The 20,424-nt window shown below is 46.8% G+C and overlaps 2 protein-coding genes, 5 non-coding genes and 1 pseudogene across 9 annotated transcripts; 1 reads left to right on the forward strand and 7 right to left on the reverse strand.

Moving 5' to 3' along the window:
* Nucleotides 1-1,992: 1,992 nt before the first annotated feature.
* Nucleotides 1,993-7,775, forward strand: IDH3B (isocitrate dehydrogenase (NAD(+)) 3 non-catalytic subunit beta). Of its 2 annotated transcripts, none has more exons than XM_053573410.1 (12): nt 1,993-2,098; nt 2,244-2,324; nt 2,477-2,575; nt 2,666-2,786; nt 5,271-5,331; nt 5,413-5,545; nt 5,638-5,771; nt 5,864-5,966; nt 6,051-6,197; nt 6,407-6,501; nt 6,612-6,672; nt 7,338-7,775. In XM_053573410.1, exons 1-12 carry the CDS (start codon nt 2,063-2,065, stop codon nt 7,422-7,424), a joined length of 1,158 nt encoding a protein of 385 aa, XP_053429385.1. In that variant the 5' UTR covers nt 1,993-2,062; the 3' UTR covers nt 7,425-7,775. The 2 variants fall into 2 exon arrangements, with proteins under 2 accessions (XP_053429385.1, XP_053429386.1); XM_053573411.1 differs by having other exon boundaries at nt 7,651-7,775.
* Nucleotides 7,776-7,778: 3 nt separating this feature from the next.
* On the reverse strand, nt 7,779-13,607 carry NOP56 (NOP56 ribonucleoprotein). 2 transcript variants are annotated; one of them, XR_008376432.1, is made up of 13 exons: nt 13,479-13,541; nt 13,248-13,337; nt 12,764-12,878; nt 11,595-11,756; nt 11,245-11,443; nt 10,684-10,871; nt 10,454-10,605; nt 10,192-10,292; nt 9,683-9,831; nt 9,325-9,446; nt 8,994-9,131; nt 8,721-8,840; nt 8,113-8,246 (listed from the first exon to the last, which is right to left on the reverse strand). XR_008376432.1 is itself a non-coding variant. In XM_053573409.1 (12 exons), the coding sequence occupies exons 1-12, from the start codon at nt 13,479-13,481 to the stop codon at nt 7,872-7,874; spliced, it is 1,794 nt and encodes a 597-aa protein (XP_053429384.1). In that variant the 5' UTR covers nt 13,482-13,607; the 3' UTR covers nt 7,779-7,871. The 2 variants fall into 2 exon arrangements, 1 of the variants encoding a protein (XP_053429384.1); XM_053573409.1 differs by lacking the exon at nt 8,721-8,840 and having other exon boundaries at nt 7,779-8,246; nt 13,479-13,607.
* LOC128574354 (small nucleolar RNA SNORD57) lies at nt 9,202-9,276 on the reverse strand. The gene has a single exon (XR_008376728.1). It is a non-coding gene; the product is annotated as a small nucleolar RNA SNORD57 (small nucleolar RNA).
* Nucleotides 9,544-9,614, reverse strand: LOC128574356 (small nucleolar RNA SNORD56). Its single transcript, XR_008376729.1, has one exon. It is a non-coding gene; the product is annotated as a small nucleolar RNA SNORD56 (small nucleolar RNA).
* On the reverse strand, nt 10,045-10,130 carry LOC128574392 (small nucleolar RNA SNORD86). The gene has a single exon (XR_008376760.1). It is a non-coding gene; the product is annotated as a small nucleolar RNA SNORD86 (small nucleolar RNA).
* Nucleotides 11,000-11,131, reverse strand: LOC128574380 (small nucleolar RNA SNORA51). Its single transcript, XR_008376749.1, has one exon. It is a non-coding gene; the product is annotated as a small nucleolar RNA SNORA51 (small nucleolar RNA).
* Nucleotides 11,886-11,955, reverse strand: LOC128574398 (small nucleolar RNA SNORD110). The gene has a single exon (XR_008376764.1). It is a non-coding gene; the product is annotated as a small nucleolar RNA SNORD110 (small nucleolar RNA).
* On the reverse strand, nt 13,513-19,578 carry LOC128573498 (protein BTG3-like; annotated as a pseudogene).
* Between the last annotated feature and the right edge of the window lie 846 nt (nt 19,579-20,424).

Consider the following 20,424-nt stretch of genomic DNA (forward strand, 5'->3'; position numbering starts at 1 on the left):
CCTATCGAGTGTAGTCATTTCTGTTCTGTAATCCTGTTTATTTTTAAATCACAGATCAAATTCTCCTTCTTCCAAGTAACTTTTTCAGACATCAGTCTTCAAAGAATCGTTTATTATACCACTCTTTCGATTGCTCATGGCTTTAGAAAAAGATCCAATAGGCCTAATAGAGCAGAAATTCTGAAACTTTTGTGTGTAGTGGATGTCTTTGAAAGGATGTTGAATTCTGTGGACGCTTTTAAATTCATAAAATAAATATGATTACAAAGAAAATTATGTTGACATATAGTTAATTACAAAGCTACCTTGTAGTATACATACTACTATGTGTGCTGCTTCATTAATGCAATAAATGACATGATCTGGCATTGGGTCAAATGGTGTCATAGTAGGGATGAGAGTAAATAAATAGTTTAAGATATCTGCCACAGGGTGGTGCCTACAGCTCAAGGAGTAGGGTGCTAGCCCCGTATACCAGAGGTGGTGGGTTCAAGCCCTGCCCCAGCCAAAACTGCAACAACAACAATAAAAAAACCCAAGCAAACAAAAAAAGGTATCTGCTACAACCGAAATTTGGAATTAAATATCTATATTTTTCCATTAGGGACAAAGTCAAGGATACTACATGTGACACTGTGATCTGAGACCTACATTCATAATGAAAGGAAATACTAAATTTCAGCTAGAGGTTAGTGAGAAGAAAGCTAGTGATTTTTGGATATTCCTTATCAAGTTCATGGCACTAATTTATTTCTTCCTTCTCTCTTCCCCTCTTCTGCTCCCTCTCCTTCTCCTCTTAGAATCATGCTCTATTACCCAGGCTGGAGTGCAGTGGCATCATCATAGCTCACTGCAACCTTAGAGTACTGGGCTCAAACAATCCTCCTGCCTCTGCCTCCTAAGTAGCTGGGACTACAGGTGCTGGCCACAACACCCAGCTGATTTTTCTATTTTTAGTAGAGATGGGGTCTTGCTCTTGCTCAGGCTGGTCTCAAACTCCTGACTGTAAGCAATCCTCCTGTCTTGGACTCCCAGAATGCTAGGATTACAGGTGTGAGCCACTGCATCTGCCATAGAATTAATTTCTGTTCATGGACAAATGAGGAGTTCTGTAGACCCAATGTTGGGACCCCTGTAGGATTTGCAGGCCTGGGAAATTGACATTCAATTCAGCCAACCTCACAGTGAACAGTCAAGTGTAGGCGGGTTATCTACCATTATGGGCCCAAGTGCTAAGCGGATGAGGCTCCACAACAGCTGGAAGGATACATGGTGGTATAGTTTCTCTTCCCTGCTGCAAGAGATTGTTTAAAGAACTTCTCAAATGTCTTAACCAAACTTCTTCTTTATCAGCTGATTTTGGTGAAAGATGCCTTCATGGAGACTTACAGGCCAGAGAGCATGCCGAGCTCACAAGGAGAACAGATTGGCCTTCATACAATAATGGTCTCATCTCCTTGGGCTGGTTCAGCTGGTAGCCTCCAGTCCTTTTCACCCTGGTGACAGCCACATAATATCAATTTGCAGATTATTTTTTGAGTGTTAGGCTGAGCTCAGATCTGTGCAGAATGTAGGGATGGAAATGATGTAATAGTTATCCTCAAGAAAATTACTAATTTCTGAAATGAAATGAAAATTTCTGGATCTTTCAACTGTGCTGTGTTCCTCTAATGACTGACATACCAATGTTCAGTGAGCACTGGTTGAAAGAACAAACGTGTAGACACAAAAACTTCAAGGATGGGGAGAATCCTTGTTACTTTCTCTCAACCTCTTATTAAACGCAGGTATTCATTGATAAAATGAAGTCACACATTCTCTTTTAATGTTATTTTAAAGTTTCAACATCAATTAAATATGGCGACTGAAAATAAAGCAAGCAATAAAGTACCTGCCCATCCCGCGACCCTCGGGTCACAAAAAACGAGAAGGCACAGGCGTGGGCAAGAGACAAGGGTTGGCGCGGAGAGAACCGCCAAGCGCCCCCTGATGGGCCGGAAGTCGATGTACGGTGCCGCGCCAGCTTCTGGCGTCACTTCCCGCGCGACATCCTGCGGAGAACATGGCATCGCTGAGCGGTGTCCGCTGGCTGACCCGAGTGAGGCCGGGGGACACTCGGGGCAGGGACGGGCGAGGGAGTAAGGGTCTGTCCCAGCGTTTCCTGAAAAGGGCAAGGTCACTGCAGTGTTCAGGGTCTACGGGTTCCAGATCTGACCTCACAGGCTTGTGTGTCCCTATTGCAGGCGCTGGTCTCCGCCAGCAACCCTGTGGCATGGAGAGGTCTAGGTACGTCGGGCGTGGCGCAGGCCGCCTGGAAGAGCCAGGTAATGCATGAGTCCGGCCCGAGTCTCGCGCACGCTCCTGGCCCCTCCTCGCGGCTCCCTTCCCTGGTTTTTCTGCCACCCCCTTGCCCCTCTCTTTCCTCCGCCCCCACCCCTGCTCGCCTCAGCTCCGACTCTGCTGGCCCCACCTGCAGGCTGAGGACATGAGGGTGGAGGGTGCTTTTCCCGTGACCATGCTGCCAGGAGACGGTGTGGGGCCTGAGCTGATGCATGCCGTCAAGGAAGTGTTCAAGGTGAGTGGCTTCAGGGATCAACTGCAGGGACAATAGGGTGAGTTGTGAAGTATTTGACCTTGACCCTGTGATCTGCTGGGATCTTTAAAGGCTGCTGCTGTCCCAGTGGAGTTCCAGGAGTATCACCTGAGCGAGGTGCAGAATATAGCATCTGAGGAGAAGCTGGAGCAGGTGCTGAGTTCCATGAAGGAGAACAAAGTGGCCATCATTGGTATGTGTGCTCCCTTGACACCTGCCCACGTGTCATTTAAAATCAAATGAACAAATATTAAACCCCTGGGGGGTTATATTATATATGTAATATATATATTATATAATCTTACACTGTTCTCTCTGTCCAAAATGTTCTTCCTTTGATGCTACTTATCAAAATCCTTTCACTCTTTACTGTATGTTTCCCATTGCTGCCGTAACAAACCACCACAAACCTGGTACCTCAAAATAACAGAAGTTTATTCTTTCACAGTTCTGGAGTTTTGTCATTAGGGTTTTGGCAGGGTTATGCTCCCTCTGAAGTTCTAGGAGACAATCCTCTCTTACCTCTTCCAGCTTCTGTTTCCTGATTTGCAGTTACAGCACTCTAATCTCTGCCTGTGACTTTTGCCCCTCTGTATCTCTATATCCCTTCTTTGCTCTCTAAGGATTTTTCAGTGGATTTTTTTTTTGCAGTTTTTGTCTGGGGCTGGGTTTGAACCTGCCACCTCTGGCATACGGGGCTGGGGCCCTACCCCTTTGAGCCACAGGCACCGCCCACATTTTTCAGTGGATTTAATGTCTACCCTAATCCAGGATAGTTTCATCTCAAGATCCTTAACTTAATTACATCTGCAAATCCCCTTTTCCCAAATAATGTCACCGGTTCTGGGGCTTAGAACATGCATGATCATTTTAGGGATCACTGTGTACCCCACTGCACGCAACCTAAGGTCTGACTGAAATGCCAGATCTACCGTGATATTTCCTGCTATTAGACACAGGGGTCTTGCTCTGTTGTCTAAGCTGGAGTACAGTGGCACAATCCTAGGTCACTGCAGCCTCAAACTTGGGCTGAAGCAGTCCTTCCATCTCAGTAGCTAGGACTATAGGGTTGCACCACCACATCCAGCTAATTTTTAAAAATTATTTTGTAGGCTGGGGACGGTAGCCCGCGCTGGTAATCTTAGCACTCTGGGAGGCTGAAGTGGGTGGATTGCCTGAGCTCACAGTTTCAAGACCAGCCTGAGCAAGAGCGAGACTCCATCTCTAAAAATAGCTGGCATTGTGGCAGATGCCTGTAGTCCCAGCTACGTGGTAGACTGAGGCAAGAGAATCACTTGAGCCCAAGAGTTTGAGGTTGCTGTGAGCTATGATGCCATGGCACCATTCTACTGAGGGCAACAAAGAAAAAATTGTCTGTCTCAAAAAAAAATTGTTTTGTAGCAACGGAGTCTTACAATGTTGCTCTGGCTAGTCTCAAACTCCTAGCCTCAAGTGATTCTCAGTCTCCCAAAATGCTAGGATTATGGATGTGAGCCTCTATGCCCAGCCATTCTCTGTGCTCTTATGAATATCCTTAATACCTTTTTCATTATCATGTCATTCATAGGATCAGTCTTTCCCAGTGAACTGTTTGTTCCTTGAGGACAGGAGTGGTACAGTTTTTGGCCATTATCTTTATTGCCTAACATAGTTGATACACAACTTCAATAAGTGGTGGCTGAGGCTGAGTGCAGTGGCTCATGCCTGTAATCCAAACACTCTGGGGGGCCAAAGTGGGAGGATCATTTGAGCTCCAGAGTTTAAGACCAGCCTGAGCAAGAGTGAGACCCTATTTCTATTAAAAATAGAAAAATTAGCCACACATGGTGGCACATCCCTGTAATCCCAGCTATTCGGGAAACTGCGGCAGGTGAATCACTTGAACCCAGGGGATTGAAGTTGCTGTGAGCAAGTCTGATTCCAGGGCACTCTTGCCTGGGGCAAGTGGGGGAGACTGTCTAAAAAGAAAAAAAAAAGCAGTGGTTGGAAAAATGTCAAATGCAGAAACAAAAGGTCAGAGATCTGCTTGCATTGTTTCTCAACTTGTCGCTAAACTTAGGCCCTTTTTTCTTTTTTATACATGTATACATACCATGGAATACTGAAACCCAGCCTCTTCTTTGATAAACATGAATAAAATCTGTCCTTTTGGATCATTTTCAAGTTTCAACATAAATATGATGACTAAAAATAAAGCAATAGACAAAACTGTTTCTGACCTTGCACATTATTCTCCTTTGTACCTTTCTCCCAGAGGCAATTAAAGGTTACTGATTGAGGGCTCAGCGCCTGTAGCACAGTGCTTACGGTGCCAGCCACATGTACCTAGGCTGGTGGGTTAGAACTTGGCCTGGGCCAGCTAAACAACAAAGACAACTGCAGCAAAAAAAATAACTAGGTGTTTTGGCGGGCACCTGTAGTCCCAGCTACTTGGGAGGTTGAGGCAAGAGAATCGCTTAAGCCCAAGAGTTAGAGGTTGCTGTGAGCTGTGACGCTATGGCACTCTACCCAGGGCGACATAGTGAGACTCTATCTCAAAACAAAAAAAAAGGTTACTGATTGAGGAGTGAGAGGTGGGAGTCTGGGTTGCATTATGTCCCTGAGGGAATTGGACACTGGTCTGGCTCCCTTAAGCATGGTTCGTGCCTGACGCTCCTCCCGTACTTTGTTTACACAGGAAAGATCCATACCCCGATGGAGTATAAGGGGGAACTAGCTTCCTATGATATGCGGCTGAGGTAGGTGGTGGAGGTTGGGGGAATGGGTCAGAAGGGTACTGGGGCACCAGGCAGAGAGCTGATGGCTCTGCCCACCTTTAGGCGTAAGTTGGATTTATTTGCCAACGTAGTCCATGTGAAGTCACTTCCTGGGTATATGACTCGGCACAACAATCTAGACCTGGTGATCATTCGAGAGCAGACAGAAGGGGAGTACAGCTCTTTGGAACATGAGGTGAGGCCTGAGAAACTGGGGAGGGCAGAGATGGAGGTAGGAGAGAGGCGAAGCTCTTTCCCAAGGTCACCTCCTACTTCTCTATTACCCAGAGTGCAAGAGGTGTGATTGAGTGCTTGAAAATTGTCACACGAGCCAAGTCTCAACGGATTGCAAAGTTTGCCTTTGACTATGCCACCAAGAAGGGGAGGGGCAAGGTCACTGCTGTCCACAAGGCCAACATCATGTGAGGGTCATGGCTTTCTGTGGGATGGCTTCCTGGGGGGGTAGGTCCCTATATTCGCTTGGCTGATACTGTTCCTTTTGGCCACTGAACAGGAAACTTGGGGATGGGTTATTCCTGCAGTGCTGTGAGGAGGTTGCTGAACTGTACCCCAAAATCAAATTTGAGACCATGATTATTGACAACTGCTGCATGCAGGTGAGGCCCTCCCCATTTCTCCAGTCTAAAGTATGAGGAGGGTGAGGAGTGGAATTCACTTCATGCCTGTACCTCATCCCCTAGCTGGTGCAGAATCCTTACCAGTTTGATGTGCTTGTTATGCCCAATCTCTATGGGAACATTATTGACAATCTGGCTGCTGGCCTGGTTGGGGGAGCTGGCGTTGTCCCTGGTGAGAGCTACAGTGCAGAGTACGCAGTATTTGAGACGGTGAGTGAGGCCACTTCTTCCCTCAGCCCTTTCTCCTTTCCTGTGCTAGTCCCCTGACCTCAGGTCTTCCATCTGTCCCACCCCCAGTCCTATTGCCTTCTCTTCCTAAATCACCCTGGCCTGCTCCCCGTCCCATGGCGTCCTTTCCCAGCCTGTGTGTGTACCTCCTGCCTGCTCCCAGTGACTCTGGCCTGCACCTCTTTCCATAGGGTGCCCGCCACCCGTTTGCCCAGGCAGTGGGCAGGAATATAGCCAATCCCACGGCCATGCTGCTGTCAGCTTCCAACATGCTGAGGCATCTCAAGTAGGTCATGGGAGGTTTGAGGTGGGGACTGTTACCAAGAAGGAGCCACGAGGAGAAATTAGGGTACAGTGTTCTGAGGGGTCTCAATTTCTTCTTGTCAACATTGACAGCCTTGAATATCACTCCAGCATGATTGCAGATGCTGTGAAGAAGGTGATCAAAGTCGGCAAGGTGAGTTAAGAAAGGCTGCTAGTGTCAGGGCCTCAGCACTACTCTGTGGGGGACCAGAAGGGGGGCCTCCCCCCCCAGGTCTCCAGAACATCTTTGCTTTTTGATCTTCCCCGTTCTGTCAGGGCTGTTCTTTGCCTCCCTTCTCTTGATTGTTTTATCTCTTGATCTCCTTTGCCTCTTAGTTCCCATCTGGTATTTCCTTTCCTGCTCCATGCTCAGCCCCTTTCATGGCCATCTGAATGCAAAACTTGCCACTGTGTTAAGGGATTGAGCAATGAGGAAGCTAGGCAGGCTGAGACAAAGCTTCACCTTCTCTGTACCTGGGAGCCCATCCTCATCTTCCTCCTGGTGTCCTCTTTCCTGCCACCTGCTCTGTCTCCGTGTATCTTCCAAGGTAGCCAGCTACCTGATCTGTGTTTTCCCATCATCTCACTTCCTGCTGAGCCTCCTGCCTTGATGGGCTGCACAGCTAGCCCGTTGTGGCTCAGAAGAGGAGTGGGCAGGTTCATGTGCTCCCAAACCTGGCCCATTCTATCCCTGCTGCATTGCATCTTCTGGCTACCTTCTGTCACCCATTCTTGGATTCCATTTCCTTGATCACACTGCCCTGCCTTCATGGGCTCTCTTCTCTTCTTCCCCACGGCTGTTGCCGGTGGTGGCTGTAGGTGCGGACTCGAGACATGGGCGGCTACAGCACCACAACCGACTTCATCAAGTCTGTCATCGGCCACCTGCACCCCCATGGGAGCTAGAGCCCTTTATTCCTCCCAACCTCACAAGGACCATACTACATATACATCCCTTCAGTACAGTGGACCAGGGAAGAGACCCTGAACCTCTAGACAGTGGACCATAATCATCTTTTTGAGCAGAGCCTAGGTTGTCCTAGGGCTGGCTTCCTTAGGGAACAATTATCTGGTGGGTGGGAGTTAGGGGTGGGGCCTAGGCTGCAGGGATGATGACCATTCTTCCCCACAGGTTCGAACCTCTGACATGGGTGGCTATGCCACTTGCCACGACTTCACTGAGGCTGTCATTGCTGCCCTGCCCCACCCATAGGTCCTGCCCACACCCATGTAAGATATTCAATAAAACATATGAACAACTTTGTGGATTTGTTTTTATTGAGGCATGGGACACAGGGTGGGAAATGTCTCTGTGGGGTATGAGATACCCCTTCCTCACAGGGAATGTCCATTCTAATCTTCCTGGGGATCTTTGTGGAACTTTTTCTTCTTGGAGCTGCTCTTGATGCCTACAACCTCTTCCGGCGCGCTGCTGACCATCTCCTCCTTAGCGGAGAATTTCCTCTTTTTCTTAGACACGCTCTTGTTGCCTGCCTCTTCAGGATCACTAACTACTATTTCCTCCTTGGGTGAAGCTTTCTTCTTCTTGGGAGGACTTACAATGCTAGTGGCCTCCTCAAGATCACTATTAACCAACTCCTCCTTGGAAAAAGATTTCTTTTTCTTGGGTTTAGAGACAGGGATAGATGGGTGGTCTTCCATTCCATTCTCCTGAGGAACCTCCTGGGGCTTTTGCCTTTTTTTCTTTTTGGGTTTTTCCACTGTATCCTAAAGGGAAAAGAGGGAATTAGGTGTGAGAATGGTGTCACCTATCACAAGCACACACAAACACACACATCCCCATTATGTTTTTTAGCAACAGCTAGGGCAGGAAAAACTGGTAAAGTTCTGTTAAAATGACCCAATGTTTCTAGACTGTTTTAAAATCATGTGGGTGTAACTTTGGAAATGTAGCCTCTAGGGTAGATTTCCCAATTAGAAGTTATGGAGAACATGTCATGAAAAATTACCTCAGCCCATTAAATAACCTACAGAAAAGCCCACCATGCTGGTCACAATAAAACCATCATGCCAAGTTTCGAAGGGAACCTTGAAATTACTTTAACTGGGCACTAAATGAAAATCCCAGGGAAAATGATTCTAGCCTAGCACATTGCGACCTCCCTGCCCCCATCCCCACTGTGAAACACTACCACTTCTGGACACATGTCTGGGAATAAGCAGAGCAGGAATTTACACTACCCCAGGTTGAGGACTCCTGGGAGGCAGCCGAGGACAGAACACACTTGCCCAGGGAACGGGTGTGTGCTACAACCAGCTCTCTGGGCTCTTGAGCAAGTTCTCTCAGCACCTATCTCCTTCCTATAGAATCAAGAGGTAGTTGGAGATGTTTCAGGTTCTTGTTTCAGTCCAAAAGCCTGGACTCAAGACCATGGCTTGACGAAGCACATCCTTTGTTCTGCTGTTGAAAATCCTACAACCCATGATCTTCACCTGGGCTATCTACCTACTGACCTCACACTCCTCCTGAGTGCTACTGCTGTTTTCTGAAGAAGCGAAGGCAAGTGCAGCCAGTCGTTTCTTTTCCTTCTTCAAGCGTTTCTTCTCTTGTTTCTCCAGTTTCCTAGTGATCTCAGCAGCTGCTTCCTCTGCCTGATCAAAGAAAAGTGCTGAAAAGGCTTGAAAACCTCTGGTGCTCCAAGGCCTCCTTTCTGGCTTTATTGGATCAGGCTCATTAAATCAGTTTTTTTTTGCCTCCACTCGACTAAGGTCAGGCTAAGACAGTTCATCACCTCCAACCGCTGTGTGGTTCTCCCCCTACCCAGAGAGCACACTCAACACCAACCTGAACCATTGCTTCCTTCATGACATCCAGATTCTTTCGTGGAATCTCTCCAGTCTCGTAAAAGGACAGCCGCTCCTCAACTTGTTCCCGAAGCTTCTCCCCAAATACGCTCGTGGGTACCTCTGGGTGTGTATGTGTATGTGTGTATAAACAAAGCTGGTCAGCCTCAATGGACAAATAGCCTCCCTGCTCCACCCAGAATTTCTTCTACCCTCAGCTTCACTCAGACCCAAAGTATCAACACTCACTAGGTGAACTGCTGTTGACGAAAAATAGTACCATCATCGTAGAAGCCGCTAAGGCAGTCAGTCCCCAACCCCAGCCCTCTTCTCCTCACAACTGCCAACCACCCCCATACCAGAAAAGCAATCGATTCGTGAGGCAATACTGCATTTGTTTGCCAGGTATCTGGAGATTCGGCCTTTGTTCTTGGCAGCTGCTCGGCCAATGAAGGTGGAGTGGAAAATGAGTCCATATTTTGGTGTGTTACCCCTTGTCTTCAGGGCTCTGAGAGAATATTCAGTAGAGAGTTTAAGATCAGAAATGTCAACCTCATTAGCCAAGGTAACTCATCCAGTTCCCCAAATCCCCAGAATGCGTCTCAGGACAGGCTGGGTCTTTACCCCAATGCATGTCATGCCAACCCATAGCTCCCAGAGGCAGAGGGAAGGCATCCAATGTCGCTGACCTGGAAACTTGGTCCCTTTGCTGGGCCCTGGGAATCACTCAGACACCAGGACTGGCCATCACCCCCATAGCACAGGGCTGTATAGGTCAGGGAGCCCTGGGCAGCCATCACTGTGATCCCCAAACAAGCAGCGGGCACCAGAAGTGGCACCTGAGTGTGAGCAGGTGCCTCACTGGTACCTGAACAGGGCCTTTTCAGCCCCAAGGATCTGCACTGTGGATGCTGGATACTTGGCCAGGTTGGTGAGGCTGCCAGCATGAGCGATGAGACGTGCACCTACCTAGAAAAAGTCAAGGAAGGAGTCAGAAGCTGTAACTGCTGACCTGCCAGCTGCATGACCCCTGCTCACCTCTTCCCCATCAAGCACAGTGAGAAGATACAGCGGGTCAGGAAACACGGCAGTGCAGATACACACGCAATACCCCAATCCCCATGACACACCGCTTCTCCAATTAAGGCTGATAGGCTGGGGGCTACTTGGCTCATCTTGGACCGCAGATATGTGTGGAGGCTCTGGCGGTATTCTGACAAAGACACCACGCGGCTGGAGAAGCTCTCGATGTTTATCAAGTCAATGGCAGATATGTCCATACCTAGGAAACACCAAGAGTGAGTACAACAAACTATTTAGGGCCCTATTCCTTGTGTAGGCTGCCAGGCTCTATACTGACCCATGGAGGACCGTGAGGCATCTAGAATAGCCTTAGCTTTGGCTCCATCCATCGTTAATTCCTCTAGCTTCTCCAGCTTTTCCTCATTCAGCTCCCTTCGGTTTCCAATAAACTGGGCAACACGGCAGTACGTGGCATTGTCGTTGATGATCTTCACCAGTTCCGGAAAGTGATAGCCATACCACTCCCTGCAAAGAACCGTAGTCACTCCCAGCCCAGTTGCTTCATCTCAAACAAAGCCATAGCCTCAGCCCTCTCCACACTTATTCTCTGCCTGGAGGGAACAAAATACATTAGATTCAAATCCATCTCAACTCCATGTTCCCCCATTCACAATACAGACCAGGCATGGGGCCTGGGCTGGGGTGTACATAGGGTAGGTTTATTCTGCCTCCTCTTTCTATACAGTCAGTGTAAGAACACAGCCTGTGGTAAGCACCAGGAGGTCCAGCGTCAGCCCACATGGTTCTACCCACAGGATTTATCAGTCCTGATCAAGATTCCAAATTAGCTCAATTACAGGGCAAAGACTCCACTGATAGGAACAGCCCCTGCACTTACCTGACACGCATAGAGAAGGTATTGATGTCTTTATCCAGCTGATCCAGGAGACTAATGGACTGGATGATCATATTGTCCACCCGGTTCACATTAAACTTAACTTTGGCACGAGAATAGCTGTGTCCCAGCCCCAGCTGGGCTTTGCAAGCTGACAGATCAGTCAGACCCTTCACCAGATTATGGAAGTGCAGACGAACTCCTAAGAGGAGGGTAGGACTATGAGCAAGCTCCTGCACTCAGGAGTACTAGCAAGCAGAAGGCCTTCCCAGAAGCATAGCACCCTAACAGATTTCCAGCACCCCCCTTGAAAAGGTAAGGAATGGCAGGAGCATAATATATGATGGTCTCACCTCGCAGGATCTCAGCTATCACGCCTCCAGTCTGGCAGTTGTACCCTAACTCCTCTTGTATTGCAGCACCGATCTTGGGATCCCCAACCCCCAAGAGTACTTTTTTCTTTTTGGATGGCAGATGGGTCTCCAAGAGCAGACGCAGGTCCTCATGAACAACACCTCAGGGCACAAAGAACACAGCTCCCACTAACATGCTGAAGGATGCAAGAGGGTGTCACCCCTCACCTGACTATGCTGGTCTGATGGAGCATGCTGGAATGGCATGCCTAGATCCCTCCCCTTCAGGCATTGCTCAGAGACACAGAGACATCAGTGACTGCACTCAGGGGATTGACAGATAAGAAAGTCATCACTGCAAAGCCTGGCCCAACCTGGGGAGGTACTGCCTTCAGGTCCAACAGCACATATGAAACACATAACTGAAGGCGTAACACACCCTTAGATACTTATTACCCAATTTGACTTCTGGGAACAAACCATTCTCTTGGCTTGTGTTTATCTAAATTGCCCTTTTCAATGAATTGAAAATCACAGCAGAGAATCAGGCATTTCATTGTGTTCAGGCATACTTAGGCACAGGTAGGTATTAAAATAGCACCCACCCTCTATTTAAGAATCATTTGTCACTATAGTACCCAAAAGAAATATCTGCTTCCAGGATTGTGCTTTAAATGCGAAACAATTGGTCTATCACAGTTCCCAGATCTTGAGCTCTGTGAAGACAATTATTGTATTTTTTTTTTTGAGATGGAGTCTCACTTTGTTGCCCTCCCTACAGTGCTGTGGTGACACAGCTCACAGAAATTCTTGGGCTCAAGTTATCCTCTTGCTTCAGCCTCCCCAGTAGCTGGGACTACTGGCACCCACCACAAGTCCAGTTATTTTTTAGAGAGGGGATCTTAGTCTTGTTCAGGCTGGTCTCCAACTCGTTAGCTCAAGCAATCCTCCTGCCTTGGTCTCCCAGACTGCCAGGATTAGAGGTGGAGCCACCACGCCAGACATGAAGGCCATTCTTTTAAATTACATCCTGTCCATCTCTAATACGGCCCAGCGTTTACCAGATTTACAGCTAGCGGAAAAAAGGCTATGTACTATCACAAATCCCCTAAGAAGGTAAGATAAGCAATTACACGTATCTTATCCCTCAGGAATACTTAGCGACTTACCTTCAGACACTGCATTGGCATTTTCCAAGGCAACCTGAGATGAGGCAAATGGACAAAAGGCCACTAGACGAACGATGTTATGGAATTTGCCCAGGTTGAGCACGGACTCCTCCACCTGTGGGTGGGGGGCGAAAGAGATGAGCGGTTTCTTTGCTCTTGCCTCTGCAGCGCAGTGAAGCAGAGGTTCTCAGCCCTGTATGATCTATGATCTTATTGTATCAATGCTTAGGTCCCATATCCCGGCTTCCGCTTTAGTCGGTAGAGGGGAGTCCGGGAGGCGTACTTCTCATTGCTCCTACAGCGATTCTAACCACGATTCAAGGTAAAGACCCCTGCGCTCTAGAGCTTTCCAGGCCCAGCTTCCTCCCCCCCGCCACCCCATCACCCGCAGGAGCGGCCGGCCACGTGGGAGCGCGTGGTGCATGCTGGGACCCGCGCGGCCCGAGGGTCGGCGGTGCCCTCCAAGCCCACTGAGTTTACCCACCTGCGGCAGCAGAAGACTGATCTCCTCCACCTCCTTCAGCGCCAGCAGCGCGTAGCCGACCGCGTGCTCGAACAGCACGTGCAACAATACCTGGAATGGAGCCCGGGTGCAAGCGTCAACGCGGCTTCAGCATGCGCCCAGCTCCGCTTCCGAAGCAGGCCCAGGGCCAGGCCCGATTCCGGGCCCACACCACCACCTCCGCTTCGCCCGGGACCCGCAACCACTCCTCACCATGGCGCCCCTCCTTGCTCCGCTTGCACTGCGGCTATGGAGCTCTGGCTCGCTGATCCAAGCTCCAGAGGCCACGCCCCATTCTCACTGACCAATCAGAGGCCGAGGACGGCACCATTTCCGGGTTTTTGCAGGGGTCTCCAGGGATGGTTTCGCCCGGAGAGGGGGTGGGGGAGGTGCGGAGCGCGGGCGGGCTGATCACTTCCGGCCTCTGCAGCTGCGCGGCGGGCGCGCTTGTCTGGGACGCGCGGGAGCGAGTTGGGCCTTGCAGGCCATAAGACTGTTTGGGAAGGTCCTTTTCCAGATGATAGTCAGATCCCTCATGTTTTCGTCTTATAGATTGCCGGCGGCAGAGCTCGGTGAATCAGGGCGGAAGGCTGTATGTGGGGCGCGGCAACCATCCCAGACCGTTGCGTAGCCGGCTCCCTGGAGCGCGGGCGACCCCGAGCCCCAAACCCCTCCCTGGGCCCCACTCCCCCAGGACTTCTTTTTTTGCCTCCCACTCGGTGGTGACCCCTCCAGATCCCAATAGACCGCGCGCCCTTTCCTCCTTCCCGGTATAGGAGCGGTGCCTGGGGCGTTCTGGCACAGATTGCTGGAAACATGGCCCCTCGTGATTGTCATTCGTGCTGTTGAATTTTGTTTATTGTCTTTAAAATAACGTGGCAGGCAGTAACGTGGGAAAGAAAGACAGTCCCAGGTCTTTCTTGGTCGGTGTCTTGTTCCTGGGCTTCACGAGACCTATCTCCTTTTGCTGGGCCACGTGTTGCTTATCCGTTTTAATGGCCCTAAGTCGGTGGTTCTCAACCTTCCCGCGATGTATTTTCATTGTTACAAAGGGGTCGCAACCCACGGGTTGCGAACCGCTCCCCTAAGTTCTTAGTTCAGAGTGAATTGTCGCTGCTTCCCTTGTCCTCCAAGTGTGGGCACTCAGGCGACTATTTCGGAATTATTTTTGCCTCAATGACTAATATTAGAGTTATAAATCTAAAACTTGCTTATCTTTAAGTAGTATATGCCCTAATAAATGAAGAAAATCATTCTAGGAATTTTTGTCACTTAACAATTATACACCACATTTATAAACAATGTTATTTTCTTAAACGACTCAGTTACTTGACAAATAAAATCCAAGTACCTAGTTCACGCTTATAAATCCAGTACATTAAACCTAAAACATGGTTGGTAAATCTCACAATCTCAGTATTGCGTACAGATGTGGTTAAATTCTGCTACACGTATGGACTTAAAATTATGAATCACGTGATTCAGATTGCAAAATTAACTTACTACATGAGTGCATTAAATTCTCTTAAACATAATAAATACTTAAAATACCAAATTAAACAAATGATTCCAAAGCATAATGGAAAATATGAATGCAATGACATCACTTTTGTTCATAATTCCTATACTTTATCCTAAATCTTTCTGGACTTACTAAAGTAGGTGTTTTCAAGTGAGAATTCAGAATCCTTTAATGGGTTGTAGAATTCAGTCATTCACAACCAACATTAAAAAGTAGAGTTGGCTCAAAAAAAGTAGGGTTAAAGAAAATAGGAAAGAAGTAAGTATACCACGTTGAGGAGGGTCAGGTGCAGTGGCTCAGGCCTATAATTCTAGCAGTTGGGGCGGCCATGTTAGGAGGATGGCTTGAGGCCAGGAACTAGCATGAGCAAGAGCAAGACCCTGTCTCTACAAAAAATAGAAAAAGTAGCTATGCATGATGTGGCGCACCTCTAATCCCAGCTACTGGGAAGGATGAGGCTTAGCCCAGGAGTTTGAGGCTGCAGTGAGCTATGATGGCACCACTGTACTTTAGTCTAAGTCAGTGGTTCTCAACCTTCCTAATGCTGCAACCCTTTAATACAGTTCCTGTGGGTTGCGACCCACAGGTTGAGAACATGCAGGCCTAAGTGATAGAATGAGACAAAAAAAGAAGAATATACCACATAGAGTAAGAGATTTCTAAAACTTGTGTCAACTACGTACGTTTATATACATACCCTGTTTCCCCGAAAATAAGAAAGTGTCTTATTTTAAGGTGTGTTCCCAAAGATGTGCTAGGTCTTATTTTCAGCGGACGTCTTATCTTTCCTGTAAGTAAGTCTTATTTTCGGAGGATGTCTTATTTTTGGGGAAACAGGGTAGATCTATGTGTACATATGGAAATATACATTGTTAACATATGTAAACCAAACACGTTTCTGTGTATTAGATCAGGATATAAAAAATCAGAGTCACTCAATGAGCCAAATGATAACCACAGTCATACTTTGGATAGACTTGACTCCTCTGGTTACAAAGGAGCTGTAATGAAGTAGTTTGATGATTTAAGCGATGGCTGAAGAAAAGTACTTCAACTAGTGAGATACCAATGCTTGTGATGAGATAGGAATTTGGTGTAAATACTGTAAGTAGGCTGCATGCAGTGGCTCATGCCTGTAATCCTAGCACTCTGGGAGGCTGAGGCAGGTGGATTGCTTGAGCTCAGGAATTTGAGATGCTGTGAGCTATGGATGACACTACAGCACTCTACCCAGGATGACCGAGTGAGAGCCTGTCTCAAAAAAAAAAAAAAGAAAAGAAAACAAAAGCATTCCTTGGCTTTCCTCACTGCCATCCTTTCCCTAAAGTATCTGCCCCTGATATTTGTAATCCCGACCCCAGAGGGCATCTCTGCAACGTGTTATGGAGCATCTATTCCTCCCTGTTAGGCTGTTTTCTAGGTTCATTGCTCCTGCCTTGGTTCATGTCTTCCCTACCAAAGATGGCTTAAAGGAGAAACTGCCATCTCCCTCTCTGGCAGAATATCCAATCATGTTGTATTTGTGGGTGCTGGTAGTGACATGCAGTGATGGGAAGGTTATGGGGCTTGGTATTCCAGGATCATCTGTGGTAGCTATTCTCCAACAATGGATAGCAGTGGTCTGTGTCTCCTTGTTTCAGGTTCTGTGTCCTCCATTGAACTGAGTTGGGTCTGTGACTTGTTATAGCCGATGGAATATAGTAGAAGTGATTCTGTGCTAGTTCCAGGCTTCAGCCTTTTACATTTTAGGGGGCCTTGAGTTATCTTACTCCATCTACTCTGCTGGAGAGACCATATAGAAAGGGAGGGGCCCTGAGAGACTACATGAAGAGAGACAAAGAAAGAAAGAGGAATAAAGGCCCAGCCTTCCAGGCATCCCTGCCGAGATAATGGGCATACCAGTGAAGGCTTTTTGTGTTTTCCAGCCCCTGCTACCATCTTAATGCAGCCACATCAGAGACCCCACACAAGACTAGAAGAACCACCACCTGTACCCCGTCTATTTTTATTATGAAAAATAAGGTATTGTGGATTGAAGCTACTAAATTTAGGGATGATTTTTTTTTCATGCCTAAAACTACTTTTTATTTGCAACTACATGATTTCATGCAATTTTTCTAAACAATGACATAAAATAGATCTCCTTGTATATAAATAACTTACATACACTCCATAAAGTAAATGCTCAAAGATGCTACAACAGATCATCCACTCCTACAGTGTTCTTGTATTCAAGAGTTGATGCACAATATATAAATAATCAAGTCCATTATTAAAAACTCAGGCACTTGACTAATAAGGTTTCCCAAACTATATCAATATATCTAAAGTTCATATATATATATATATATATTTTTTTTTTTTTTTTTGGCCGGGGCTGGGTTTGAACCCACCACCTTTGGCATATGGGGCTGGCGCCCCACTCTGTTGAGCCACAGGCGCCACCTAAAGTTCATATATATTTTTAAGAAAGATTATTCTCAGTAACTTCTATAAAAATAAGTTTGATGGTTTGGTCCATCTAACTTCACTGCTATTAGCATGAACTTTTAACTTTCAATGAGTGGTGAGGTTTATTCGACCATTCTCTCAACACGACACCAACAAAATCAAAAGAAGCATGTGAGGATTAATCCAGTGATTCCGGTCACCATGCATTCCAGGAGGAGGTACCCATGTCACAGGAATTGGACGGTATGGTTTATTCTTCCTTCCCTGATTTGGATCACCAAATGGAACAGGAGGAGGGTAGTGGTTCTGATGGCAAATCCCTTGGTACATTCCTGGCTTTTTTCTGGGCAATGGATGCCACATTGGAAGAGGTGGGAATATCAGTTCCGAAATCTGGTACACTGGGCGTGGTGTTGCAGTCACTGAATTGGTTTCACTTCCACTTCCTTACTTGTTTCTTTATCTGAGGAAGAAGATCCTGAATGATAATCAGAAGTAACTTTCTTGGAGAGCTCCTCCTTGTTCTCATCCTCGTTTTCAAAGCTGGCAACAATGAATGCATTGTTTTTTCTCTCCATGCCGATAGCGCACCTCACATGGGTCTACCCAGAGAGTAAGCTCCTTTGGCAAGCCCAGGTCACTATACAAGATGCAGCTGTTCTCACAAGCTTTCAGGACATCAGGATCAACTCTCTGAAACATATTGCCACGAATGCATCTGTAAGCCTGTCCTTTTGATGTTTTTTCTGGATACCAGTGATATTTGTATTTTTCTTGAAGTATTAGAGTCAATTTCTCAGCAAACCTCTCAACTGCCTCTCTTTTCAACTTACCATGTTTTCGAACTAGCCTTGTGAAAAAGAAGACAACAGCAGCAATTTCATTCTTCACGTTTTTCCTCTTCGTCCAGCGTGTGTGGCTCCCGCGTCATTGGGCAGTCCAGAGTGCGCTGAGAGGACAGGCTGGCCAGTGGGTGGAGAGCCTGTGCACTTAGGGGTGATTTTTTTAAGCAGCACTTAAGAATGAATCAGAGTCTGCAAACCAGGGTTCAGACCCCAGCTATGCTGATACTTACAATGTGATCTTCATCATCATCTAACTTTCCTGAGCTTTCTTTTCTTTTTCTACAGAATGCACATTAAGTGTTCATTCATCCCTTTAGCACTTATTGAAGATCTACTATAGGACAGGTGTGACATCCGTGTGGTACCTGGCATATAGTGGGAGGTCAACAAATGTCAGTTCCTTTTTCAATAAAGAGCACGGTGTAATATTACCCATTGTCAGTTGCATCCCAGTTCTTGATCACCTCCCATGGAATTTATTAACTTCTCATTTTTTATACCACCTACTTACCCTAATTCATTTCTATTACTTCAGCCATTAAAACACATCTTCTCTAGACACAATTTAGTTTCACACCTTAATACAGTTATGATTCTCATTTTGCAACTTCCAATGTCAGTAGACAGCCAGTTTACTGTCATTCTGATTGTCGTTGGAACCTAGAAAATTCATACATTGTGTAAACTTGCCAATTATTGGTATCTCAGTTGTTCTATTTTAAAAGTCTTTTTTTTTTTTTTTTTGAGACAGAGTCTCATTCTGTCACCCTGGGTGGAGTGCTTCATAGCTCACAGCAACATCAAACTCTTGGGCTCAAGTAATTCTTTTGCTTCAGCCTCCGAGTAGCTGGGACTATACGCGCCCACCACAATGCCTGGCTAATTTTAGACACAGGGGTCTCCCTCTTGCTCAGGCTGGTCTCAAACTCCTGAGCTCAAGCAATATACCTGCCTTGGCTTCGTAGAGTGTTAGGATTACGGGAGTGAGCCATCCTGCCCACCTGCCTTAAACAGTCTTGCTAAGGGAAGAATCCTCTCTTCTTCCTGGGCTCTTTTCAAAATGGCACTCTTATAGCCTAGCTGCAAGGGAGAGGCGGTGATGTCTTGGGTCTCAGTGCTCTGGTTCTAGTGCTGTGGGAGGTATTAATCCTTGCTGTATGGTTGCTTTGGGCTGACCACTTGTCCTATGCACTCTGCCTTCTGAGATGTGCTGATCCCAACAAGATGCTCAAAATCTCCAAGCTAGGGTTTCCTTACTGTGGGGCCTCTACTGGTTCCATGCTATCTTGCATCCATGTAGTCCTTCACTAAATGCATGGTCTTTAGCATCACCGGCCTGCCACATAACAAGGACCAGCTCATTATCAGAGGGCTTTACCCTAGTACTCCCCGCCATGCACACTGTGCTGGCTTTCCTGTGCTGAGCTGATGGTTGCACAGGGTCAAGCTTAGGACCGCTATGGTGGGGGTTAGCAAACTCTGACTCATGAGCCATGGCTGGGCCCAAGAGCAAAGAAAACTTTGTACATTTTAAAAGGTTGTTAAAAAAAAAAAAAAGAAAAGAATAAGCAACAGAGACTATGTGGCTCACAAAATCCAAAACGCAGCGGCATCTCTGTAAGTTGACCACCCAAGGGACTGAACAAGCTGGTCAACATACAGAGGTGGTCAACATAAGGAGCTAGGCTTATTGTACACGTGGTGCATGAAAATTAGGTCAATGTAAGGAGGTGCTCAACTATGGAAGTTCTACTGACCCTTTGCAGAAAAAAATTACTGGTCCATATTCTAAAGGCATGCAGCTTCCTCTGTGCCATGGCCAGAAGAGCAGGTTCAAGGAAACAGACATGGTCCTTTTAGAAGTGGAAAACTTGTTGAAATTGAAAAGAAATACAAATGACCTCTTAGTAAATTAGACACAGATGAAGGGAGTATCAGTAAATCCGAAGATATTGTCAAGCAATTTATTTAAAATGCAACAGAGAGAGATAAGGTGAAAGAAGGATTAGAAGACAGAGAATGTGGAATGAAAGAGTCTAACATCTGTTTGGATTAGAGCTCCAGAAGGCAGGAATAAAAAAGAGCAGGAGCAGTATCTGAAAAGACAATGGATATATTTTCCCCAGAACTGGTGAAAAGTATGGATCCAAAGGTGCAGCGATGTGTCCCTAGCAGGATAGACTTAAAGAAACCCATACTTACTTGTACCCAGTATAATGACACAGCAAAACACCACAACCAAACAGAGGATCTTGAAAGCATTTTCAAAATTATTGGCTTAAATTTATAATGGTTACAGAATTACTCAGGTTTCCTACCTTCTGGAACCAATTTTGTTAGT

This window comes from Nycticebus coucang, chromosome 21 (assembly GCF_027406575.1).
Source record: "Nycticebus coucang isolate mNycCou1 chromosome 21, mNycCou1.pri, whole genome shotgun sequence".
Classification (NCBI taxonomy): Eukaryota; Metazoa; Chordata; class Mammalia; order Primates; family Lorisidae; genus Nycticebus; species Nycticebus coucang.